The following is a 27,442-nucleotide window of genomic DNA, read 5'->3' on the forward strand; positions in this document are numbered from 1 at the left end:
CGTGTTTTCCCCTTCAACCACTCTATCCATCTATGCCTCTCCTAACTGCGGACTGCTCCGAATCTCTGGCCATTCCTCTCCTTACGCCTTCTTTGGTTGAGTTCCTCATTGGTAATCTTGACCCCACACATTTCCCTCCTCCTATCTTCGACAAAAGTCTTGAAGAATCCTACTTTCCCCATTTTTGGAAAGAGGTCCTAATCATTCCTATCCTCAAGAGTAGAGACCCTTCTCTTGTTGTGGACTACCGCCACATCTTTCTTCTCTCGTCTTCCTCCAAAATCCTGGAAAGATTTGTCAATGACTGGTCGACCGCGCACTTCGGTCACCTCATTGTCAAAGAGCTGCATGGTTTCGTGAAACATGGATCTATCTAGATCTATATAGCTTCAAATCTTTTCGTCTATACCAACTTTGTTGCTAAATGTTTTGATTCACGACAGGAGGTATACGTTATTTACACTGATTTCTCCAAAACCTTTGATAGCGATGACCATAATATTCTACTCTCTAAACTCTCACTACTCAACCTCCCTCGCTCAATCATATCCTGGCTTTCCTCCTATCTCTTATGCATTCCTGCAGAGTTTCTTTTCATGCTTACTCATCTCGTTCCTTCTCTCCTTCCTCTGGTGTTCCCTAAGACTCTATACTTGGCCCCCTACTGTTCCTGTTTTTTATCAAAAACCTCGTTTCCATCCTCACCTGCCCGTGTTTGCTTTACATACACGACCTTAAATTATTTGCCTCTGTTTCATCTCCGCTGGACTGTGCTCCCTTGCAGTCCAACTTTGATAATTTGTTCCGTTGATGTTCGGTCAACGGTTGAGCTATTCGCTTAAAACCTTCCCAACCTTCCTTTTCTCTTAGTGGACAACGCCTTTCACTACTAACATCCTTCCAAGACCTGGGTGTAATGACAAACTTTCAATTACCACTTCGTCTGGCTTTATCCTACGTTTCTCCTCCTACTTTACCTCAATTCAGCCCTCCTTAACATTCTTCAACTCCCTTGGCAGAAACATCCTTGAATATTGCTGTGTAGTATGGTTCCCCTTCCGCATCTGTGACGGTTACGCTCTTGAAGTTGTACAACTCAAATTCACCCCCCCCCCCCCCCCCACGGGTTGACTATCCGTCACGACTCCGCATCCTCAATCTCCCCTCCCTGTAGCAACGCCACATCTTCCTTGATATGTGTACACTTTTTAAACTCTGGCAATCGCCTGATAGGCTGCTCTGGCAATTCGGATATTACTTTCTGCACCGGAGTCCATTCTAAGGAACCGAATTGATGCCACGGTTCTTTCTCAGCCTACAGGTAGAGATCTCTTTGAGGTCATCGAAGAATCTCTCTGTCTATTGCCCAAAGACTGGCTCTAACTAGAGCTGGGCACTCACAAGGAAAGTGCTCAAGGGTCCCTCCCCTCCCTCTGCAAACTCGACAATACGAATGGTAGCGGCATGGTTCACTATAATTGCATAAACGTGTATAAGCACGTTTTCGTAGAAGGGCCATTTCTTCCTTCACACTACACAGGTGGAGTGGGGCGCAGACTACGTCCATCGAAGCACTGTCGTGCCGCTCAGACCGTTCAGCTCGGCTCAGCACAACCCTACTAGCTTAGAAGATGCCACCATTGAGTATAAAGGCTTAATGGGAGCTTTTTCAGGGGTGGAGGTTGAAATCTTCAGAAACGCTACTGCGCAAAGTTGCAGCAGTGTACGGTATTCTCACCCATTAAAACCACGTCCACTATTCCGTCTTTATCCCCGCCCCCCGTGAGTAGAGCACTGGTTCAGACCAGCATGATTAAGTCACGCGATTGAAGCGCGTTCTAGGCTCGATCCAGTTCTTGCGGCTTCTCGTGTATCGCAGCTATTGCTGAGCTCACCACGCTCCAATTTGCTTCCGCCCTCAGCAACTGCGTTGAGGGTGTCGTATAACCTTAATCTTCGCGCGGTTCACGGATGTAGCTGCGCATTCGAGACAGTCTGGGGACTCGTCTGATTCGTGATGCAATTACTTCCCGTATCCCGTAAGAACCTGTGTTAGGTGGTAATTCAACCTTCCATGCCTCCGCTCGACCCATCTCTCAATACACGGGATCAATGTATGAATCCAGCGGCTTTTTCGGAATTATTCCACCATTGCTGCCATCTCCTGTACAGCTTCTTCCTAGTGGCTTCCTGGAAACCCGCAGTTACTTCGGCTGGATTAGTGCCTATTCTCTGATATAGACAGTGTGTCTCATTCCCTAGAAGCTCGAAGGTACTCATTCCCGCGATGACAAATACTGTCTCACCGGATGCTGTATATGCGCTGCGCACACTGTGCATGATTGTCAGGTATGTCGAACTCTTTGGAGCTCCGTATTGTCCAGTGCTCCTGCTCAGGCAGGAGCTGCATATAGCAGGATAGATCTCATCGTCTCTGGAATAAGCAGCCAGCGATCAGATGTTGACCCTCCAATATTAGGCATCATCCTTGCTAGAGATAAACGAGCGTCACGGATAGTCCAGGTGTTCCTTGAAGTTCAACTTAGCATCGATCATTACTTCCGTATCTAATGCTGGGTTTTGAAACGATCTCATGATTGTCAACCCGGATTCTGACAGTATTGTGTTTCCTGCGATTGATAATTAGAACCGCCTCCATCTGGTTGTCCGCCAGGTCTAGTTTAATCACTTGTAACCATGCTCAGATGGCATGAATGGTTTCACTTCCATACAATTCCACGTCCTCGGGGAGTTTCCCCACCAGGTCGTCTGCGAAACGAATCAACGTTGCCTCCTTTAGCTCCCAAAAACCAAGCCCTCCGTCATAGATTGTATCCCTTGAATAACACCTGCTTCTTCAAAAACTCTAGTGGACGACCCAGGTATCTTGGTTCTTCCAATTCTGCTTCCTCCGTTTCTGATGTCGCAGAAGATGACCCGGTGGTAGCTGGGGATGTAATATTCACTCACTCGCCATCCCTCTCGTCAACAAGGCACTAACATAAATCAGATCGACTATCGAGCCTAGCCTTCTGTCTCGGAAAGGAGAGGAGAGGAGGGGGGGGGGGGGTGATGTCAAGCTCCGCGAAGGTTTTAAACAGGATTTGGCCCTAAAATCACGGGAAATAATTTTGGGGCTTTGATCTTCAGCATCCAACACCGAGCTGTCTAGAATCTCCAGATATTGTCCTCATCTTGCACTAGAGAGAGTCTAACAGATGTAGATATTGACGCCGTTGACTTTTGCGGGAAATACTATCAGCAACATAAGGTCCCCCACAGAGTATGCCTGATACGGCTCACATTACCCCCAGGTCCGTCAATTTCAGATTAGCTTTGACTTCCCGAAGGATATCGGGGTAAGTCATATCTCCTTTCTTGGAAATAATGACTATTTCCGGACAAACCTTGTTTTTCTCCTTCCGTTTTTTACTATCCTCCTTTGTTCATTCCTCCCTGTTTTGTCAAAATTGAGCTCGTAATCCAAGAATTACCAGAAACTTTCGCCAGCTCAGCTTTTTTCGACGAAGAGGCATTTTTCATCTTAGTCGCTTGCTGAGTATAAAGGGGTTTACTTATTCCGTCCCTAATCCGTTTGCTTGTGTTCTAACCTACCTCACATTGAGGAGGTGTCACTTGCGTTTCCCTCCCCGGGTGGATATTTCTCTTCCTCTTGATGCGTTCGCCTTTGCTGCCTTCAACGTTCGCCTTTTACGATAGCAGTATTCATGCTGACCAAGGGACTATCCGTTTTCCTTCCCAAGTCCTGGGGTTAATCTCGACCATCTAGGGGTAAACTTCCCTCGGTGGTGATCTTCCAAGCTTTGAACTCTTTTGGAAAGGATTTGATGTGGATTTCATTTCCACTTCGCACCTATCTCTTGTAGCATTAGATGTCAAAGTAGCCAAGTTTCCCACTACTGGTGGACGTTTGCTCACGCCTAGCCGGTCTGCGCATAAGCAAGCCCATATGCGTCCATTCCCTGATGCGCATATGTATATGTTGGGGGGTCGGATCATACTCCAGCCATCGACAGACTTCCAATGTCGTTAGTATCCTTGCTTGGCGTATCGCGAACCATCGTAAGAAAACAATGTGCCTCTCTGAAACAGATAGAGAAACTTCCGCAGACCATCCATGTCGTAACGTTATTTTACAGCAACTTGCCTTCACTTCAGTGTGGTCCTTTAAATTCATTTGTAACAAAAGTTTATAAGGTTTCCAGCCAGAGAGCTCCAGAGTTTTTTCCTTTTTTTCTTCAATTCTTTTAAGCAATTTTAGGAGGGGGAAGTAGCCTATGGAAGTCTTTGTTTCGGAAAAGTTCCATTCCCCCACTAAGTAAAATTCACTTGTCATTTATGGAGAAGATTGACCGCGTTCGGAAGAAGAATCCTCCGAAGAATTTTTGGCCCCCTACATGAGGATGGACGGTTCCGTAGCCTACACAATGACAAAATCTATGAGCGATACCATGACCGTCCGGTTGTGGATAAAATCCGGCTCAATAGGTTACGGTGGGCGGGTCACTTGATCCGTATGGATGAGGATGATCTCACCCGGAAAGTCTATAAGGTCAATATCTATGGTAGAAAAAGAAGACGAGGCAAACCCTGCCTAAGATGAAGCGATGGCGTGGGTCAGGACGCCAGACAGCTTTTGGGGATATCGAATTGGTGGACCTCGGCTTGAAACCGGGATGTCCGGAGTTCCTTATTAAGGCAGGCCTAGACCGGATACCGGTTGTTGCGCCGTTGATGATGATGATGATGGAGAAGATTATGATTAATAATAAGTGGAGGACTGAAGTATCTAAAAGGAGGCCCCACATCCTTGAGCCTGATAAGCACACAGGCGTACAAGCACGTGCCAGTGGAACCCTGAAGTCGGGCTTTTGAATTTACAGGGGAAACTTCGCTGTCAGTTTCTTCATCTTTTCAGCTTCGCAGGATAGCGATCCCCTCTTGGTAGGTTTCGACCAATCAGCATGGTCTTTTGACCATTGCCCAAACCATATTGCTTGCTTAGGTGTTCAGTATATGGTATCAAGGGAGCAGTTCATATTGATCCATTTTACCTTCTTACATTTTGGGTCACAACTAAAAAATATGAAAAACTGCCTCCTTGTGTCACATATGTTCTGTGAAACACTCAACATATTCCATAGTCTTATCCACTACCTTCACAAATTAACTCCATAATGCATCTAATCAATTTACAAATCATATCCTCAACCGCTTTATATCATTCCACCCCTTGTCCAGGACTCTGTCAATTACCCGTAAAGTCGCACAAGGAAGCAATGAGCCAACATCAACTCAATAGTAGTCAAGTGTCCACCACTTGATTCCATCCAGCCTGAAGCCATACAAAGTCCCAATCCATGTCTACTCTCATCCCCTCTGCATTCCTGCTACTGATGTTTCCCTTTTTCACTTTGGTCTTGTCCTTTTGGTGTTTCTCACGCTTACCAACCGACGTTTAAAATTCAATCTGTTGCTTTTAATACTCTTATACCCACGTTGGCATCCGCTCAACAACGAACATACACAACACCATAGGGATTAATATGTCAAAGATGTCCTTCGTCTGCTCATTACAAGTCTTGGAGGTAGTATAACGGGCGAGAAGGAAGAAAGGCTCCCGGGTTTTCCTGCGTCCAAACCGGTGTTACCAACGGAACTTAGCCATTGTTTCTGGATTTTCACTCCATGACCTTTCTTCCTCTTTCAGTGGCGTTCCTCCCCGACATTATCCTCAAATGTTTGTTTACTAATATCCTTGACATCAATTCAGTACAAGGATCTAAGGGATGATAACCCTTAACTGTAGACGAGAAGAAGCCTAGCATTGCAGAAAACGGTCGAGCACCTACACATGAGCCAGGAGCATCTACTCTACCCTACTCGCATGTTGACATGCAGGCACTTACCGTGTAGAGGGTATAAATTATAATTAAATGAGCTCCGTCATCACATGGATCCCCACTGAAGCTCCCTCCCAAAGCCTATGACATAGCCCAGCTATTAAATCGCTTTAAGGATATAAAAGTGCTTTCACTTTTGTTTGCTGGCATTTAACAGTTGCATAATAATGTGAAAAGTGGAAGGAGGACGTCAGAAACAGAACCCTCAAACTCCTTAAATTCCTTGGGATGAGGTAATCATCAGTTGGTGACATATCTAGCAATTGTCGTAAAGTAAATCCGCAGTTATTACAATCGTAAACCTGAATTCAACTTGTTGGCATCAACCTACATACCCAGTCCCTTTTATGAGTAGCAAGTTCAACATACGGAAAGTTCTAAGGATTTATCCTTGAGCAATGCAGAAGTAAGGCTATCGGACTCTGATGAATTTTGAACCCCAACTCTCTGAAAGGATTTAATCAAAGTCAGTTTGTGAACTGGGTTAAAGAGGTTACAGCTACCCTGCGCCCTTACTAAGTTCCTGATATAATGTTCGTAGGTCCTTCCGGACCCAGGGTGAATCCTTAACTTGTAAGTGATAATCTTCATATTTCCCAATTTATCGCATGACGTTTTTCCACAATTACATTCTGTCACCCCCCCCCCTCGCAATTCTTGTATTAATAAGGGTAACAAAAAATAAGAAAAATTCTATGAGGACAACATCATGGTCAAAAGGTCCTTTGACGGTTACCTACCCTTACGAAACCTGCTGGGAATATTCCGTGGACCTATTACCTTCAGGCAAGCAAATCAAAAGACAACACAAAGTTTCGCTGTCATCTTGGCGGCGCAATTTATGCTGTGATCCTCCGAAACAGGGCACAACCTCGCTATTATCATCATTGCCTAATTAGGAAGCTCCTTAATCTGTAAACTTGTGCTGCTTTTTGGATTTTTTCCGTGTAATTTTCATTAACGACATGTTTTTTTTCGAAAAGGGGTAGAAATAAGCCGACAAGTGATATACATATTTGAGTATAATCAAGCGTCCACCGCTCGAAGGGAGAATCCTAATCCTTGCTATGGTGATGAAAAGTAACAGAAGCAAATGAATTTTCGAGAGATTTTAATTATGTGTCAATGCCAGGAGGGGTTTGGTGGGATGAGATTTTCCGGTGAAAATGCAGAAGATAATTTTAGAATTTAAGTTCGGGTGATTTTGGATGCATGGAAGTCGAGGGAGTATTGTGACTTAAGATGTCAAAATGAAGGGAATCAATCACTTATTTGGTAAAAATAGGTGCATGTAATCCAAAATAGGGAAGGGAAACATCTGATAATGGGTTTTGTAACCACAATTCGATTTTGTATTGCTCAGCGAAATCCTTTTCCATGGACCTCTCTCTCTCTCTCACTCGAGCAAACATTATTTTGAAAATACTTTGGAAACCAAGAGAAAGTTAATGAACAAATAGTACCATGTATACATCAGAAGACAACCTCAGGACCTCACAAGGACAAGGCCACCATACACCTGTAATTGTTTCTGCTGCCGCAGCTCGCAGATTGTTTCCAAATATAAGGGCATCTGTCGATGGCAGAAAGGACATCGAGCCCTCATTGAAGAAAATCTTTGCGAGAATTCTTCGTTATAAGTCTAAGGAGGCTGCAAAACCGCTTTTAATTTGCAGAGCCGTTTGCCGAGCCCATTGAACCCATTTTCTGAAGACGAAGGCAGTTCTTCGTTATCCTTACTAGCCTTTACATGTCCCCGTTTTGTAGGGATAACAAAGTGCTTTGGTCCGCGACTTTTCTCTTCAGAGCGGACTGCCAAACGGTGGCACTAACCATACCATTGTAGAAAAAGGCTCTTAGAAGTATCTAGTAACGAATCCAATGGGTTTGCTTGGGTATTGCCTCTAAGTGCCACAGATTGACTGGCAGGCTAATTTCTTCAAACTAGCTTTGCCCCGGTTAATCTTCTACTGTCACTAAACTGACACATATTTCCATCTGAGATATGATCACATTTTTTAAAAGAGTCGAATCAGCTACATTACCGGATTTCCCGGAAATATAATAGACACGATTACCCACGACTGATCCGTAGTCGGTAAAATCTATTACCCTTCTAACGGCATCAACCCTGTATGTACTTATGAACGCGGAACAGTGCACTGCAACGTTGCTGAAGACACAAAAGTACCAACTAACTTCCCTGAACTACGCGAACAAGGTTCAGCAGCAACTTCGTGATCCCATCCATGATGGGAGGACTCGGCAAATAAACCAAAAAGGCACCCGAAGCAGAGAAGTGAAATGGTGCTAAATTAAAGGTATCTTCGCGCGAAGTTTAGTAATCCTTAGCCAGTCGAAGCAATCCACCAACCAGCACATTTAAACTCCAAAGTTTGCCTGAAATTGTCGAAGAAAATTTCCCAAAAAGGGTGGTCCATGTGGAAGGATCAATTTGCTCCTCAAAATTAGTGCAATCCGCCATCAAGTAGATCAAATAGATAGGCGACTTAAGATTGCTCTAATAAAGTCGTTATGTTTGTGCGACTGTTTACCCACATGTCAGCCAAATTGAACTACGACCATAAGTGGATATCACCGAAAACGCAAAAAAAAAACCTCCTCTGATCTAAAATGACATCCGCTTGTCCAGAGTTCACGAGAGGGGGTGATAGAAAAAGGCGATCCTCCGCGCCCAGGATATAGATTCAAAGGGATATTAGGAGGGCTCCCCATAATTTTTATGACAGACCCGAATAATTTCCACTCCGGTCTCCATGTTCCCCTTAATTTTCGTCCTAAGCTTAGATTGTCTCGGTACGACCTCCTTGCCTTGCCCTCCCTGATTGACTGACATTTGATCATCGTCACCAGGGAGGCAAACCTCTATTTCTAACTGCGCTCACTTTACAATTCTGTGGCAATTCCCACTGTAGCGCTAATTACCTTTCGATAAACAAATTGGATTAATTAGTTTATCTCCATGTATCTCGCAGGACAGCTTAGGTCTCTGCGTTGAGACTAGGTACCAAAATGATTATACCCGGAATGCCTCTGATTGCCTTGCGAAGTATATCTTTATCATCAGCTCCTAGCCCAAGTTCCACCAAAGTAAAGCTTACTTGGTGGAATTCATGATGAGCCTGGCATGTTAAAGTTTTATCTTGTCGGGATGCTTTCTACCATTTTTAATAAAAACGTCCTTTAAAGTGGTTTAATAACGACCCCACCTCGCCCCCCATATCCCCGCAGAACCACCGTCAAGTATTACTTTGTGAAGAGGGTTCTGATTCACACCAACCCAACTAAGTCACACGAATACAACATACTTTGGGTCTTCGGATGTAACGAGGTATTTGGAATAGTTTGGAGGCTCATCAATCTAATCATTCGCTAAAAGATCCAATGTAATCATCCCCGCGATAACATACACAGTCTCACCGGATACTGTCCCATATGCACTGCACACCCTCCTCCCCTTAGCATCCCAAACACATATAGGGCGATATGAAGAGGTTGTTTTTGGGGATTCGCAGGTAGCAGAACCAACCTCTCCCTTTTCCATTGGCTGGGAAGCACACCTTCCACTTTGCCCGATTCAAATATGTTTATGAACCTCCCAGCCCTGATTTGAGCAGTCAACTTCAGGGCTACGTTTGGATTCACGTCCAATCCCGGAGCGTTATTATCCCCAATTCGTCCAGAAATCTCTCATAATTTCCCACCGGTCACCCCGGAGATTATGGAGACGTCCTGTTGAACCATTGGTTGAAATTCACCTTCTCCTGTTGGAGGAAAAGGATTGCGATTATTTTGAACAAGAGTCCCGGGTACGTCACTTGGGGTAATTTTTGCCCACAAATCATGTTCATTAGAACCTTGTATGCAGCGCCCCACGAGTTCGTATTTGCCTCAAGGCACAGTTTCATACTTTCCCGTATGGCCTTCCTAAGACTACTTTGAAGATCGCGTTAGTTTTTTCTGACTGCCGATGTTCTGGCTTCCTTCTTGTTCTTTGGTAAAGCCTCCTCGCTCGCATACAACCTGCTCTCAATAGCACAATTTCTTGGTTCCACTAGTAGTTTGGTTTCCTACTGTGGTGGAACTTCTGTCGCTGCGATGAAGAGTCGCATGCCTTAGTAACCCGTGGAAATAACAGGCTCACTTGTTCCAGCGCCATTCCCTTCGGTCGTGACCTCCTTCTAAAGCCGCCAGGAATGTTTCTACCTCGAGAGCTCCAGTAGACCACCCAGCTATACTGGTTTTTCCATTTCTGTTGCTCACTCAATCGTCGCCTCCCCTATGTCTGATATCGAGAAAGAAGGCCTCATAGTCAATGTGTGTGTTGCGTTCACTCACCCGCCAGACGATTCCTCTCGCCAACGAGGCACTGAAGAAAGTCAGATCAACAATTGAGCCAAGCCCTCTGCCTCAGAAGTTGAGCACGCTTCGAATAGGGTTTTACGCAGGCTTTAGCCCATGTTGTTGGTCACTCGAATTCCCGCTTCTAAACCCCATGCGATGAAATCGCCGGCAATGATTTTGAGGCTGTGATTCCTAGTGATCAACACCAAGCCGTCCAGAATCTCCACGTATTGCGCTAATGTTGCACCAGGAGGAGCATAACAGCTGCAAATATGGACGTCGTTGACTTTTGCCCTTACAAAACCGGAGGGAATGCCATTGTTTCTTGAATGGCTTGCCGTGCAAATGACCATATCGCCGTGTTTCCAGATAAGTTTTCACCCACCTAGCACTATTTTAATTTAAGAAAGATTCGTAGATTACTGTTATGTCCACATACTATTCTCCAATGGTTTGCGATAGGAAGTCCCGAGCTGCCCCAATTTGTATCAAGCTCATTTAACCCTACGATTCAGCTTTCTCCTGTATGCCGGGCACCTGCCACCACCTGCCACATTCCGGTCGTCCACTAACTTTTTCCCATTGCATATCATGCATCGCGGATCTCCAGTACAATCTTTGACAAGGTGGCCCTCATTTCCACATTTCTCGACCTATCGTGACCTAAATCGAGTCATCTGAAGCATCTCTTGAAATATACCTGGTCATTAAGTCGCCACACGACCCAACCAGCCCTAGCCCTTGGTAATCAGTTTAATCCAACAATTCAACCGGCTAGCTAGACTGTGTACCTCCATATGCCTTCTTCATTCTCTTTATCGCACTTTCTTCTATTCTGCTGAGGTTGAATTGTTCCCTTAACGCAGCTAAGATATCCTCTCGTGATCTAGCTTCGTCTAGGTGTTTGCAATCGATTATTATTTGTTGCTTTCGAGCTTTTACTTCAGCTTGCTCACCTAACACCTTCTCCACCTGCCTGTGAAAACTATCCGGTGTCTTCTCGCAGGATTTGTTTGGCTCCACTATCAGATGCCCCTTCTTCGTACTCCTGATACGGATCACACTGCTATCCAGGTTTGTCAATTTCGGATCGGCTTTGACTTTTCGAAGAATATCGGCGTAAGACATATCTCTTTTCTTGAAAATAATGATTATTTCCGGATGAATTTTCTTTTTCCCTTTTCCGCTTTTTGTAGACTCTTCTCCTTTTGTCAAAGCGAAGCCTACAGTCGAAGGACTACCCGGAGTTTTTGCCGGCGCAGCTTTCTTAGACGAAGAAGCTTTTTTCTTCCATCTCTTCCATCTTCCATCCCTACACCGTTTGCCCGCGTTCTCACCTACCTCATGTTGAGGAGGCGTCACCTGCGTGTATCGCGAGACTATGCCACATGACGTTTGGGCGTTTTACTTCTCCTTCGCCCTAATATAGGACAGCTTATTATCACGTACCCCCAGCGAAGCAACGCGTTGTTGCTTCCACGATCGTCTTTTACAGCATCGATAATTATGTCAGTCCGGGGTTCTCCAAATTCCTTTCCGAGTCCCGCGGTAAATCTCGACTGCCTAGGGGCGATATTGCCCTCAATGGTGGCCTCCCAAGTTTTGAACTTTTACGGAAAGGATCTCTGAGTCTATCTTAACTAACCACTAAGTAACCTAAATTTCTCTTTTGGACAACTTTGCGCTCTACCATAATCACTTGTTTAGGTAGGAGGTAGAAATCTTCAAAAGACACTGGTCTGGATACACCAATGTGTGGAATTTTTACCTACTAAAACCCCCCCCGGAACCACCCTAAAGTATTACATCACGGGGCGGAGTAAGCTCATTCTAGCTTGATCACCTTTCTTCTATACGCGGCATATGTGACCGTGTTTTCTCCTCTTCTCTGCCATTCGCAGTTTATTTTGGATAGATGCGATCATGTAGTTGACCGCATCCCAATTCTCTTGTTGTGCTACCCTTTTCGCCCCCAGATTTTCTGGTACCAGCACTTCTCCTAGAGTCTCCTCTAGATTCCTCCTTGTTTCCACAAATTTCGGACAGTCAAAAAATACATGCTCTGGTTCCTCTGGGATTCCGTCACAATTTGGACAATCGGGTGAGGTCTCCAATTTAAACCTGTGCAGGTATTGCGATATCCTCAGTGCCCCGTGAGAAACTGGGTGAGCTTGTAATTAATCTCATCGTGTCGTTTCTCCGACCACTCCTTGTTGACGCCAATGAGCCTGTGAGTCTACCGACCCTTTCACGAGCGTTCCCGCCGCTCTTACCATCTATTTATGGATCTCTCCCTCTCAGCATTTTTCGTCTGCAATAACGGGAGATTGGCTTTGCATTGTATATATTCGCGACCTCATCTGCCAAGATGTCAATCGGCATCATTCCAGAGATTACGAATTAGCATTCATCTGAGACAGTCCTGAGGGCAGAGCATACCTTCAGGGCTGCCTTCCTGTAGACTGCACTCAGTTTGTGAGTGTTAACTGACATCCGCAACGCCTCCCTCCAAACTGGGGTCGCATAGAGCATGATTGAGGTCACCACCTTGGCTATGCCGTGGCCCTCCCACGTTCGGCATCATCCTCACCAGGACCATACTATCAGTGGATGATTTATCGCAAACATACTGTACGTGTTGCTTATAGCTGAGCTTCCTGTCTATCACCACCCCCAAGTATCTGATAGTCGGCTTGGAAGTGATAATATGATTCCCGATTCTAATACAGGCGTAATTTCACTTTCTTCACTTAGTGATGAGGACCGCATCTGCTTTTTCCTCCGCATGTATTAGACCAGAGCTCTCTAGCCAACTTTTTACAGCACTGATAACTCTGCATCTTCGAGATGCTTTGCGACAGCAACCAGCACTATGTCGTCAGCGTAACCCACCACTGTGACCTCCCTCGGGGAGGATTAAGTACATCGTTGTACATGATGTTCCACAGTAGTGGCCCCAATACGGAGCTCTGCGGGACACCCGCGGAAACAACGTACTCTTGGGGTCCGCCATCAGTGTCATACCAGAGCCTTCTTTCAGTTAAATAACTATCGATGAGATGAAGATATATGAGTCCGGTATGGGGATGGTTCACCTGGAGATTTACCAGGCTGAGGCAGAAGTACCAACTTCTGTCGCTTCTACGCTGCTGGAAATATTCCCTGGGACATGCACACTTCGAACAACTCAGTGAACATGTTCGGGGTGGATTTCCCGGCAAGCTTAAGGGTCTTATTTGGTACTCTGTCCAGACCGTCCATAACCACTTGCTTTCCTCTTCTATACTGATATAATGGGTTTGAACACCATCAAATTGGGATGTAGCAAGCTTGGGGAGATGAAAAAATAGATCTAGCCCTTTTCTAACTGACCGGAATGAACGGATTGAAATAATAACTGTTTCAACATTTTTGTGTAGTCATTAGTGATTGAAAGATGAATTTAAAGTAAATGGATTATCAATGTTCCAATCCTGTTATCTATTCTAAAAAGATACGCGATAAATCTACATACCTCGCTCCCAAACCAACCATGCATAACATCTTCCAGGTGTCAGACTAAAGTAAGCATCTTCCGTTGCATCATTTGCAAATTACGAGATCCACCAGCAATGCAGCTCCTTCATTGACTATGATTAAATGCATTCTATTGGATCTACACATTAGTGCGATAGCGATCTCTAATTATTTCCATCATCTGCGATATCATTCAAATTGCTCTGACATAAATTCCTTAAGATCGATGAGAATCGCCTGCAGATACAGTTGACCATGCAATGCTATAGCTTTTTATGCGTATAGACAAGGGATCATTGGCGATCTTATACTATCAATAACTCAGTTTTTTGTAGTAGACCAATGCGCAGTTAAGCAGGCAAGCGTGAGTTGGTATTGGAGGAGAGACGGTTAGGATGACCAATTTATTTATGGTCCTCATTGATGGGCACATGTGGGCACGTACAAAACAGCAAGGTTATTGGGATTATTTGAAAATCTTTCGAGCATGGACTCCTTTTACTGATATCTCCTCCATTCATTGCGACCAAACTACTCCACAAAGAAAACCTCATTGCATTCTTGGCAAAGAGCCTTCAACGTCTTACATCAGATGATCTTCAGAATTATTTCTCTGCAATGCGAGTATAATAAATTCAAGTAGATGCAATTATGTCACGCTATTTAATTCAACGACGTCATCATGTGATCATATCGCCTCACAGCCTCTACCCACCCGTTTATAACGTATGAAATCATTCGCGGAACAAAAAGATACATTGAGCGCAATGAAAAGTCTCTATTCAGTTTCTGTTTTTCTATTCTAAGCCATGAAACGAGTCGTGAAAAGCTGCTTGAATACACACCTCCTGACAGAGATGAAAAGTGTGAAATTTTCCAGTAGACAGGCTTAAGGTGTGTTACTGCCACTCGTTAGGAAATGATATGCCTTCACTGGGCTTTCTTGCACTTTCAGCATTGGAAAGCGTGCGCTAAATGGTTCTGCGTAGGAGTATCTAAAGTTGACTGATTTTAAATCTTGTGCACCAGTCAATAGATAACTGCGATCGCTGCATACCTGTACGTCTAAGTGTGATGTTTGTATGGTATCTCCACCCTCTTAATGGTGATTCAATTTTCCAACGTAGGTACTGGGATCAAGTTAGCAATTCTGAGCTTGTTAGCGAAAGAAATAGCGCATTATGGACGACATTATTCTGGTTAGCAAGCAACAGTGTCGTTTTACTGAGCACAATTGCATGACTCAGAGCTATTATGAACTAAAATGGTGACTATTTGCTGACAAAAGAGTCATATTTGTTTAGCTATGAAACTGAAATGAATTAAAATAATTTGCAACCATTGCTAGTTATTAGGTTCATATTGTTCGCGAGGAGTTCCAAGCGCTTTGGAGAATTCGAGAATATAGCCCCGAAAAAAAACTCCTGTCGCGTTGTCGCTTTAAAATGAAGCAAGTTTCTGCTTTGTGAGCTATTCACTGTCACCACATTCCTTTTTTTTTTTTGAGGCCCTTACAAAATGCGTAAGCCCCAGACCTAAATTAAAAGGGAGACTTTCTGTCCACTCTGAAAATAGAGCAAATATTCGCGGAGTCTGACAAAGCTTTTCTCGTATGAAATCTAGCATGATCCGTGGCTCAAGTACGGAGTGTTTGGACAATGATTAAACTCAAATTAAGGTGGGGTCTGCTCTGTTCACGCTCTTTTGCGAAGATCAGGACACTTAATAAAATGCACAAAAGGGATCTTGGTAGTGCTGACGATAAGCCAGATTCATGATGAACTACTCAGTTAGCTTAGTTTGGCGGGAGGAGCCGCAGCTCCATGCATGCAGACCTTTGTTACACCCTTCTACTATCTCCGTAGATCGCCTATTCATCGGCGTCTCGCAGGCTTACGCAGGCGTCTTCGCAGGCTTACGCGAAGCTCAGAACATTCTCCAAAGATAGAAAATGAGCAGACTGTTCGTTCAAGAAAACCTTACAAAGGTATCTTCATCTGAGGTTTGAGGAGGCTGGGCAGCTACATACGAACTGTAGGGCCGTCTCTTCCTCCTCTTTACATTGGCCACATATAGCCGAGGCCACCACTTGGATCTTATTCATGTAGTCGTTTAAGGAGCCATGTCGCGTTAAAAGCCCTACTAGCATTTCCATGTTCCACTTCTTAAAGGACAACAACGGGTTCCTTCACAAAGATTTTAGTCTGCCAGCATAAGTTCAAATTGCGCCATTCGGATGAGTGAATCCTTGCAATTTTCCCCTAGAGAGTAGACTTGACAGTAGATGGCCGGATGCCAAAAGCTGGTTCTGGTCTCGCCATTATGGATCTAGAACCTTGACGAGTCAGTTTGTCAGCTTCGTCAACTCTAACTGAAATATGGTTGTCATTTTTCCGAGAATTCGAGCTAGTTCCATACTCGAATTTCCCGATCCGTTTACCATGACTGGCTCATCGGTGAAGATTATTAAGTCTGCAATCCCAAAAGATTCGAGGCCATTTTTGAACCACACTCCTCTCTTTGGTGATTACGACGGAATATGTCTTTTGGAAGACGAATCCGGAAACCATATGATTGGCGGGCATCAGATCCACCTGATCAGATGGACGCATGACCGTATAATTTGCCACCTTACTACGCGCCAATAGTATCAAGCCAATATGCTTCGTTAGCTGCTTCACCTCCAAATGGATTGGGGGTAAATTTAGAGTAGGTTGGAGGCAATCGAGCCTCTAAATCTGCCAGATGAAATTTTGGATGCTCCCTGGGAATTGAACTTCAAGCAAATGGTTCGCCATTTTCTCATCGCTTTCTGTGTACCTCTCACTCAGTAAACGTGGATAATTCTTTGACAAGGATCCGCGTTAGCTTCGTGAAAGCCTCTCCATGATGATCGTTTGCCCGACCAAATATTCTTTTTGGACCTCTTTGTGTCGAATCCAACAGACCTTTGAGCTCGGTTGAGGAGCACCCTTATCGACCTTCTCTGTTTCGCAAAATTCGACTCTTCTTTGGCATCATGAGTGGACAATTCCCTTCGAAAGCTCCTTTCGTGGTAGTTGGAATCATCTAAATTCTCAATTTCAACAATGGATTTGATGCGTCTCCTAGGGGTCTTGATGCGCTTCCTAGTGATCGTACTCTTCTTATGCGTATTCCGAAATGAGGTGGGTGCAGATAGATTCATACCCATTACGAAATAAATGTGCCTGTGATCAGAGAGCGTGATACCGTTTTATACTCTCCGAAAAAAGCCAAAATGTCAGAGAATACCACCGTGATGGCGATGACCTCTTGCCTGAACACGTTAAAGAAAGTAAGTTCATTATCCAAACTGAGGATCTGAAGTTCAATTCCTACCAAATACTCCAGTAGTCTCGATCTTCGCGCGTTGATGTTGGTACTTCCACAGCATATATGGTCGACGTTAACATCACATCCTGCTACTATTCCAATGTCTTCACTTTTGACATATTGGTCAGCTCTGCTGAATGTTCCAGCAGGAACTTCCTCTACTTCATAAGTAAATAAGCTGAGCCCGTGGAATCTCATCATCTCCCTATTGCCTTTTTATGGTCAATTTGATTGTTGTGATGTCGTCATCACATAGGTCGTTAACCAAGATAGCTTGGAGGTCTTTTAAAACCACCATACAGGAGGGGGTTCCATTGGCACACAGCAAGTCAGCATGTTGAAAATTTCAGCCCCTAATTTCCCCACTAACACCCATGGTTCTTGTATGAGGTATATAAATGTCCTGCACCTATTGATCCGACGGCTGATAAGAGCAGTCGCCGCTTTACAATGCAGAACATTTATCTGAGAGATATGGCCCTCATCTGCCTCTGAAGATGCCATAGGTTGAACGTCAAACTTCGATGGTTTTAGGAGCCGACACTTGTAATATGATGGTCCCAAGCTCGTACTAGAGTCTATAGCCCCGTGTGTTCCTGAACCTTCCTAATATCCGGTTCTGGAACGCCGATAGTGAAGAAAGTTCCTGATCTATCGACTCTTTCTCCTGCTTTACTGCCTAATAACATCCAGGTGGAGGTGTGGAAGTTGTGCTGGATTCCAGCTTGTTCCAGAACTTCAGCACCATTACGCTGCTCCCCTGGAAGCCAAAGAAAGCACTTTTTAAACGATTGCAACTCGGAAACCTTCTTCAGAGTCAGTCGCGCACCCTCCCGTACATCGGTGAAGGAAGAGAAGTACTATCTGAACCACTCATTCGTATTTTGGCAGCAAAGTTTATCCGCAATATTTTGCGGTATACAAAGTGTAATATAAATAATTACGAGGATGCAGTCCTTATAGCTAGGAGAAGTTTCTTCCAAAGCTTCTCGCACTGCTCTGCATCGTAACCGGATGGATTGTTGTTGTCATAGAAGACGCATCCATCGGCTTTGATAGCTTTGGCTGCAAATAGGGCCTGAATCTAGACTCAGACTTCCCCATCGAAAAGCTCATGGTGGCCCCTTCGCTCAGGGTTGCATCGTCATGGTTGAAGTGCTGTTGTTTCCTTTTGTATTTCAGGTTTTAATTTCTTATTAGTGTGCTGCCATGACTTTCGTCGAAGTCGATCTCGGTGAAGCCCCTATTTGCTGAGATAAGGCTAGTTAAAATTGGAGGTCGCCTGGTACCCAGAGTTCTCCGTTCACGGTTACATCTTAGATGTGACCATTTACCCCTCGGCATGATAGTCACATCCTGGCTTGGGGTTCTGATTACCGCTTAGCTTCAGGTGCCACCTCCGGAGGATCCTCCTTACTGAGCTCCCTTACCATAACCAGATAGGTAATCGTCGAGGGAGAACAAATGAACTACTTACTTCCTTCTCAGTTTTATAGACTATTCTCGATTGAAATTTATCCTGTGGTCTGCCCTACGTTGGGAGTTTCTTTTACTCAAACGCATTCATTTATCGCTGGACCAACACAATGATGATATGACCACCGGCAGACATGTTGCAGTCCTTTGTATTGAGCAATTGGCTGAAAGCATTTTTTTCAGACTTCAGATCGACCTGCCAGTGGCAAATAGGTAGTAAGGAAGTAGATCTGCGTGATTAGCTGAAATAATAGCAACCATGACCAATTTCTCAGCGGAAACTCTCCGAGATACGAATGCTGGCACCATATTGAGTGCATGCGTAACCAGAGAAAACAAGTGGTCACGTTCTACCCCGATACTTTTGGCAACAGACCACCGAGTTTCTTGTAAGGTTCAAAAGTATTGATATATCTTCTGTGGGGGTTTCCACAAATTCCTCCGTATTGCCAGTAATCGAACATAAGGGTAACGCCACCTACTTTTAGGTCAGAAAAAGCTATGTAAACCAGGACATTGTAGCTGGATGATCTCTTGCGGGGATTAGATTAAGTCTTCTCAAATTACACATCGTCGCACAGTTAAAGACAAAATGCTTTCAATAGGACTCCAAAGGGAGGAAAACTGGAATAATTCCTCTGCGCATTCCACGCTGGTGAACTACGTTAAAACTCAGCCAATACGATAAGGTAAAGAATCCAGGACAGATAGTTTTCTTGCCTAACAGTTCCTTAGATTTCAAATATCTTTTCCGCTTGGACATAATCACAACCGCCCTGAAATTTTTACTTCAGGGCCAACTGCTACAACCGGGCTGAAAGTACATGAACCAGGAATTCTCCTGAAACATGTATATTCAGAGGGTTTCCCGGCTCCCATTGTACCCGTAGACCATTGGTAAAGTTTCTTGGCCGAAATCTCTTCAGAAGAGTCCCGAATCTCATGGCCCTAATTAAGCCTTGAAGCATTCACCAACTGAATCACCTTCAGCAAGCCAGAATTAGTATTGTGTTTCCCGTTGCGACCACGTGGAAGTTCTTCTTGAGCACCTGGTTTTGTTTTGGTCGACAAGGTTGCTGCACAGTTTTCTTCGCTGCCAGCTTAGAGCACCGCCCCCACCCTGCAGGAAGGCGTTGTGGATCATAAAGAAAATCGTAAGGATGAATGCTCGAAATCCCGGTTTGTACAGAACTATTTAAGAAAATCCGCTCGCCAAAACTGGTCTTATCCTAATTTTAAGTTTCATGAAGTATTCAACCCTTTTAAGATAGAGTATGCGCCCTGCGTTCTGCGTTCTATAGTCCCTTGGACACAGGGGTAATGATGTAAATCAGCTCAGTGGGTTATAACCCAAGGAAAACCAGTCTGTTCACTCTCAGCCACTGGATTATGGCTCTAAAAAAGGGCCGAAAAGATAGAATCGTGAATACAGAAAATCTTCCTTGAATAATGGAGGGTTTTTGCTCACATTTTTCTGAGCCTCCCAGTCAAACTGTGTACGACGCCTAGTATTGCAGTTAAGAAGACCATCAACAGGCTCTCCACCATCAACCAAGAAAATTGTACTCTTGTCTTCGGATAACTGTGACTCACGTGGGGTCAGGTATTATTACCGCTGTCGTAATAGGCAATAACCTATCATATCGTTTTCTTGGCACTCATCTTGTACTGTTAATTCGCCGGGATGCCAAAAAGCAAACCGTATTTACACACTTATCTCTTTCCTTGACTTATCTCTTTCCTTAGTCTCAGCAAGGGGCGCATTGTTTCTTTATTTTATGGCAAGTTCGAAAGCAACAAATCCTTTTGTTTCTGGTCAGAAAATTATCCAGAAACTTGATTGCCATTCTCCGCTTTCCCGAATTGTTCACCAAAATGTACTGGATTAAATTTGAAGACAATTGACAGGTAATGCCTCCGTCGAAAGGGGAGGCGACCCAGATTCAGGAAATGCAAGAGTCTTAAGACTACCACCTCGGGGAAATTGGAAGAAAATTGTAAAAATCCACGATCCTTCGGTTGAAAAAATGGCTAAAAATGCCATGTGGTACCTCTACCCAGATCATCGAACATAAAGTCGTTGTCACGGAAAGGCAAGCAATAAGACCTCTGCAGCTTTGCTAACAAGTTTAAAGAGGAGTTCCTTCCCGGGCAAAGTCAACTCATCGGGTGTTGCCCCACCTCTTCTAATAATCCGCACTTATGGTCTTTCTAAAGGATCGGTTGATTCCCAGGCCAGGCTACTTCCTGGGCAGAAGTGAGGCAGCGTAGGAAAGGTTTCCTCTGCCTTGGACGAACCTGTTTGTAATCTTTTCTAAAAAGTTGGGTGATTAGTTAAAAGCAGGAACCATTGCGTTTGAAGATTGTTGTAAGCGACACCGAAGTTTCAGTCATAAACTGGTCTCTGACGAGAAGTTGTTGTCACCTGCGAATGACCAACTATACCCTTTGAACAACATGGAGTCGTCGTCGCCATTTGTTCAGAGTCCGGTGTCCAGCTTCACTGATAACACTACAGACTTGCGGACAATGTCCACGGAGCAAACGGATAGAATATTTCGTCCTTTTCAACCGCAAAAATCAATCGAATTGTTGAGCTCTACCAAGGGAATGTGCCTTGGAAATCCTTTGTATAATTATATCTATTACCACTGCATTTTTGCCAAGGAGAAAACAAGGCTTCACAGTGGTATGTGGTTCGTGAGAGTCAACCATATTCCGGTTTTTTGAATACACTAAAAGCAGTCAAGCAAAACGATTAGAACTACCTCTGACACTATGGGGTCACAATAGGTCCTACTAACAAGTGGGATAATTTGGTACTGGGTTAGGGGCGTAAAAATTCCTTCTAGACCAAAACATATAGTGCTGCTGTCAATAAGGTCCACCTTCAGAAACAAAAGACTGTATATCCTCATCGGAGATAACGATGAATAAAGTAAGGGGTCCTTCACTACCTATACAATCGGTGGTCGCAAACAGACCAACCTTGTCAGCCTTTCATTTAATGATAGTTCCAGCCAATTGGAGAGAAACTTTCGCTAATTTTTTATAGATAAATAGATTTTAATAAAAATATCTTCATAGATAGATTTATCTGAATACCCCAAACTCTCCTGACGTCCCCCTTTAAACCCTAAAACAGTACAAAGTTCCTCGTTTGCTCTTGAACTTGGAATCGCCCTTGATTTTTTGGCGCATTCGACGCATAATCATCTTTAAGTCCAACCAATCTGCTACTGTAACAATTCCTTCCAGTGCATATATCTACCGACGATGTCACCTGTCTATATGATATAACGGAGGGAATACTTCACCTACTTCTCTGACGTTTCTCTGAGATGATAAGCCTCTAAGTCTCCACTGAGCAACTTGCAATTGTTTTCAAAGAATTATGTCGGATCAAAAGAGAAAGTTGTTTGCTGTTTGGTGATGAAATGATAATGAAATGTTGATCCCGAAGTATTCAGATAGAAGATTGCAGTGGCCTTGAATAATAGCGGGAAGAGTTCGCTTAACTTGTAGATTCATTGTTGAATAACAATAAACAAAATTTGGCCGAACCTTCAAAAGAGGGGATTTTGGAGGAGTCAAAATATGAACGTCATAGGAGAAGGGAAACAACTCCTGGAACCTGATGACCTGTCTACCTAACTCCTCTGATAGTCCTAGTCAAGGCGAACAGGGAAAACAAGCCTCTACCCGCAGATCTAACCGAAAAAACACCTCCACTATTCATATCTTTATTATCAACTATATATAAAATTATAATACACCCCATGTCCTTTTTATCAAATCCGAACCCTTTTCTGCTATCATAATTGTCGCTGCATTCGTATTTGCACTTACAATACTCGGCATAACACTGGCATCCACCACCCTCAACCCCTTTGTACCTCGAACTTTCAACTCAGGATCCACTACCGCCATCAAATCTCGTCTATGACCCATTTTAGCAGTCCCGACTGCATCAAATACCGAATTCGACATATATTTCACGTAACACTCCCAATATTTCGTAGTTTTGAACCGATGCAGGTCACAAGCAGGCAAATCCACCCGAATGATTCCAGCACTATGCTTCTGGAATATCTTTGAATCCAGAAACTCGTACTGCTTCCGTATTCCGTAGATGATAGCATCCATGTCAGCGTCCTTTTGGAAGGTATTCGGGAAGATTTCCGGGTGGTCCCGGTAATCCAGGCTGGCTAGACGAACGAACCCTCTAGATTTGGGCCGAAGACATATGACATGAACAGCTATTACGTAGTCCCCGGGGTTTATTTGTTGCTCAAGACTTCGGAGGATTGGCTTTTTGAAGTTTACTCCGAATTCGGTTATGTTGTCAATTGGTGTGTAGATGAACTGCAGATCGGGGTACTCACTTGCACCTTTCGTGTTCAGGAAGGCCCCGATGTCTAAGGGACCAATACCATATTTCCCGGTCCTATGCACCCATTGTTTGTATATTGTGTCTAAGGTCCGTAGTTCGGGGCTGACCTTGTACTTGTACTCGAATTTCCAGAAGAGTATAGCGCATGGATGGTCCTGTAAATTTTCACCAACCGGTAGTTCTACCATGACGGGAATGTCTAGAGCCTGCAGATGCGTTTTTGGACCTAGACCTGACAACATCAAGAGCTTCGGTGTTTCAATCGACCCTGCTGAGAGGATGATCTCCCTATTTGCTTTCACGTTCATCTCATGCTTGCCATTGTACACGAAACTCAACGAGGTTACTTGTTTCGACGGATCAAAATGTAGTTTTTTCGCCACTGCATTTTTAATGATATGTAAGTTCGGCTTGTCATCCACAAGGAAGGCTTTCGCTGTGCTTACACGCCTTCCATCCTCAACAGTCCCGTAGATATTGCCAAATCCTAGATAGTGTCCATCTACAAAATCCTCAACAGAAGGGTACCCCATTTGTTCGGCAGCTTGCATTATCATTAGTTGGTCATACCGCGATGATTGGAACGGTCCTACAGTCATTGGTCCGTCAAGACCGTGCATGTCATATTTGTTGTCACCTTGGAAATTTTCTGATTTCATGAAATATGGTAGGAGGTGTTCCCAATCCCAATCTGTGTTACCCGCTTGACCCCATTCATTGTAGTCGCTTGGATTACCTCGGATGTAGAACATGGAATTTATCGAGCTAGATCCTCCAAGGACTTTTCCTTTGCTCCAAATACATGATTCGTTATTCATTGCTAGGCAGGAAATACGATTCGAATGGGTTGGATATTGCCAATCGTATTGGGAGAACCGATGTGCGTAAGATGCTCCGGGGATCTGAAAAATGGAGGATAAATTATTGTTCATAGTTTTTGTTTGAATTAAGGAAGTCCTAAATCAACATTCATTTTATAAGGGGACCTGATGAGTATGAACGAACGGGCGCCTCATTTTGGTCAGTGTGGTTTCGTCCAGGGAGTTTCTAAGTTGCTTCGTTCATTATAAACGAGAAATCAACACTTGACAACAACTTTTGGTGACCCTGCTGCCAGAGCCGAGGTGAGGCAGCGTTTGACAAGTTCCGTCTTGTCTTGACGAAGCCGTTTACCCTACTTTTTCGGAAGAGTTCAACCAATAGGGTCATATTCGGACCATGATGTCCTTTTTCTTCATTTTGCAACAAGAAGCTCGTGGTATTAGCATGCAAGTGAATCATCGTATATGGTTTTTATGCACTCCTAAGTATGACCAACGTACCAGGATCACGTCCATGGTTACCAGTTTCTACCTTTGTGTTTTAATCCTGAAGAACCTCCTCCCTCCCTGATTTTAACGTAGTATTATCTATTTACCTCTGATTCAATGGGCGGATTCCCACCAGCTTCTATGAGTAAAACTTTGAACTGTGGAACCTCTGCCAAACGGCTGGCAACAACAGATCCGGCTGACCCTGCTCCAACGATCACGAAATCATATGTTTCCACTCCTGAAAATAAAACCCAATTATTTTTCAATGGTCTGAGGACTTGCCTTCCTTGATTTGATGCTTATTGGAAATTGGAAACTTAAAGACACTTTTTCGTCCTGAATATTATCGAGCAATAAATTGCAGTGTCAGCATCCAAAATTGAAATTCACTATTTTTGGGAAAACACATGCTTTAAACTTGAGTGTAATCCACTGAACCACCAAGTTATGATCTTTTCATTGAATTTTATTACTGTCCTTTTTGAAACTATTTTTTGTTTTAATTTTGTTTTTTTATTATTTAATTTAATTTAATTTAATTTTTTTTTAAATAATTTTTTGACTTCGAAATATTAAAAATTTCCACAAGCGTCAAACGAACTAGGTCCTAGGAAGACCACAACACATTTCTATTCACCATGTAATAGTGCCATTGGGCCATAATCCTGCGGCCACATATCATTCGAACTGATATTACAGTGCATCGTCAAAAGCGTTGAAACCAAAGTAGTGATCAGCCCATTCGCCAAACCTATACTGTTTGCTGCACATTGTGGCTCTATCAAATTATTATACATCGTCCTTGTTCCACCAAAAAAAAATCCACCAAACCAACTAGTTAATGCACTCCGATTGCCTGCCCGGCTTCCTAGCTTCACTACTAAACCAAATTTATGACCTCCCTATCAGGTAACCACAAAATCACGCCTTCCTCCTTGATTCTACCGCGTTCATCAACTACTGAAAATTAATCGAATTTGATGAACTGTGGAATTTTTATAGTCATGCAATTTGGTACTTTATCTAAATGATTACAGAATATTTTCACTGAAAACTTTTGATTATGTTTTGTTGGAGAAAGATATTTAGGGAAGGTTCACTACTTGAGCTCCCGGGACTACTGCAGTATTAAGCGATCTCCATTACACAACTATGAGGGGATCTCCCTATTGTTTTGTTTAGAATTTGTCGAAAATTATAATGTAAATTTTCGAAGAAACTTTCGAATTAAACTTATGCAAATTTGCTTTTAATTTGAAAGTCACTGGAAACGTAAAGCTTTTGTTTGATAAATTGGGTGTGCCAGTAAGTTTTTTTGAGAAATTTTCAACTGGCTACGGAAATGCAATGAAAGTTGAACACTGGCAACACTTGGGAAGATTAATTTGCACCTACCAAGCATGGCATATGATAGTACTAAGAAGAATCTGTCATATTTAGTACATAATATTTTAATTTTATGGGAGCAAGTATGTTGAGCTTCGAAAAAACCGAATTTAAGTAAATGTGCTACGCAATCCAGTGATACGAATCCATAATAATATAATAACAAGCGCTACTGGAAATGGAAAAAATCGAGGTTTGTAAGGGCATTGACCTGAATTACTCGATTATGTCCCTTAATGTAGCCCTAGGTCGACTGTTCCTGCAAAATTGCAGAGTTCGCACCAACGATAATCGATTATAATCTTTTTATCGATCAAATATGGCAATTGTGCTAAACTACTTTGGTTCTCTCCTTAGTTATCGTATTTTCATAATTTCGCCTGCGTATCCTTCTAGGTCGAACCATAATACCATCGTTCTTGTGCGGTTTTTTTTTTCAGAAATAGTGAAAAAAGTATTAGACCGCAAATAAGAGAATCTGTCCCCAAATTGAACAAAAAAAAAACAGACGCACCCACGATCAGTTGCGTTACTATAGATTTTTAGTCTGCCTAGTCTGCATAGAAGGCTCCTTTCCAATTAGTGGATTATGAAAGAATATAAAAGTCGCCAGTCGAGGCAGTGGACAGTTCCTTTGGTAGTGCCCCTATCAGGTTGTTCATTGGACGAATATACGAGTGTTTGGATGCTGTGTACGATGACTCTGCTCCTAAAATGGCGACCGTGAAAAATTGGTTTAACTAATTTCAACGTGGTTGCACGTCAATTTTTTATGAACCACACCTAGGTACCGCGAAAATGGGTCACTCAGAGGATAACGTGAAAAAAATCCACGATCTCGTATTGGCAGGCCACCGATAGCTGAGATAGAAGGCATCTTAAAGAATCGTCTGGGTCATATCCTGCATGAAATTTTGGGCATGAGATAGCTATCGGCGCGATAGGTACCGCCTTTGTTTACTCCGGACAGCAAACCCAACCATGAGACCACTTCAGAGCAGTGTTTGACACTGTTTAAGCGCAATCCGAAAAAGTTTCTGCGTCCCTTCGTACCCTTCGACGAAACATGGCTCCACTGGTATACACCAGAGACTAAGAAGCAGTCGAAACAGTGGACTTCATTCAACGAACTGTCCTATCGGCCGAAAAGCTGCTGACCGCCGTTTTCTGGGTTTTACAGGAAATAATCTGCATGGACTACCTGAAGAAGACTACCCCATCTACCTTATCCTCCAGATTTGGCTTCGTGTGACTTCCTTTTGTTTCCAACCTTAAAAAAGTCACTTCCGGGTAGAACTTTGACGAACGCCGCGGACGCCTACTTGACAGACCTCGAGGAAACGTATTTTTCAGACAGGTGTCTAGCTCAATACACTTCACGGAGGCTATCTTAAGAAATAAATCGTCACTTGTCTAAAATTTTCCTTTTTCTTTTGTGGATTGAGTACGCATTTGACAACCCCCCCCCCCCCTCCCCCCCTGTTTGTGCTTAGATTTTTTGAAGCGTAAATTTTAATCTTTTGCAAACTAGAGGGAGATATGGGCGATATAGAGGAAAAGGAAATCGCTATCGATAGGCATGAGGACTTGTGAGAATCGCATCGAGCGAAGGAAATTATCTACGCTCCAATCTCAATGTAAAGATATTTGGTGACTAAGAAGCTGAAAGCTTGAGATTGGGGCTATGAAGTTTTCTCTAGGAATTGCTAGCTAGA

At 43.6% G+C, this 27,442-nt stretch overlaps 2 protein-coding genes across 4 annotated transcripts in view; one reads left to right on the forward strand and one right to left on the reverse strand.

Annotated features, from left to right (window-relative positions):
• Window positions 1-27,442, forward strand: part of LOC119655312 (basement membrane-specific heparan sulfate proteoglycan core protein) — a 604,263-nt gene that overhangs the window by 290,443 nt on the left and 286,378 nt on the right. The window lies entirely within an intron of this gene.
• Window positions 22,381-25,468, reverse strand: LOC119655315 (glucose dehydrogenase [FAD, quinone]-like). 2 transcript variants are annotated; one of them, XM_038061150.1, is made up of 4 exons: window positions 25,360-25,379; window positions 24,979-25,301; window positions 24,446-24,579; window positions 22,381-23,930 (listed from the first exon to the last, which is right to left on the reverse strand). In XM_038061150.1, the coding sequence occupies exons 2-4, from the start codon at window positions 25,136-25,138 to the stop codon at window positions 22,401-22,403; spliced, it is 1,824 nt and encodes a 607-aa protein (XP_037917078.1). In that variant the 5' UTR covers window positions 25,139-25,301; window positions 25,360-25,379; the 3' UTR covers window positions 22,381-22,400. The 2 variants fall into 2 exon arrangements, with proteins under 2 accessions (XP_037917078.1, XP_037917077.1); XM_038061149.1 differs by having other exon boundaries at window positions 24,979-25,468.

This window comes from Hermetia illucens, chromosome 4 (assembly GCF_905115235.1).
Source record: "Hermetia illucens chromosome 4, iHerIll2.2.curated.20191125, whole genome shotgun sequence".
NCBI classification, from domain to species: Eukaryota; Metazoa; Arthropoda; class Insecta; order Diptera; family Stratiomyidae; genus Hermetia; species Hermetia illucens.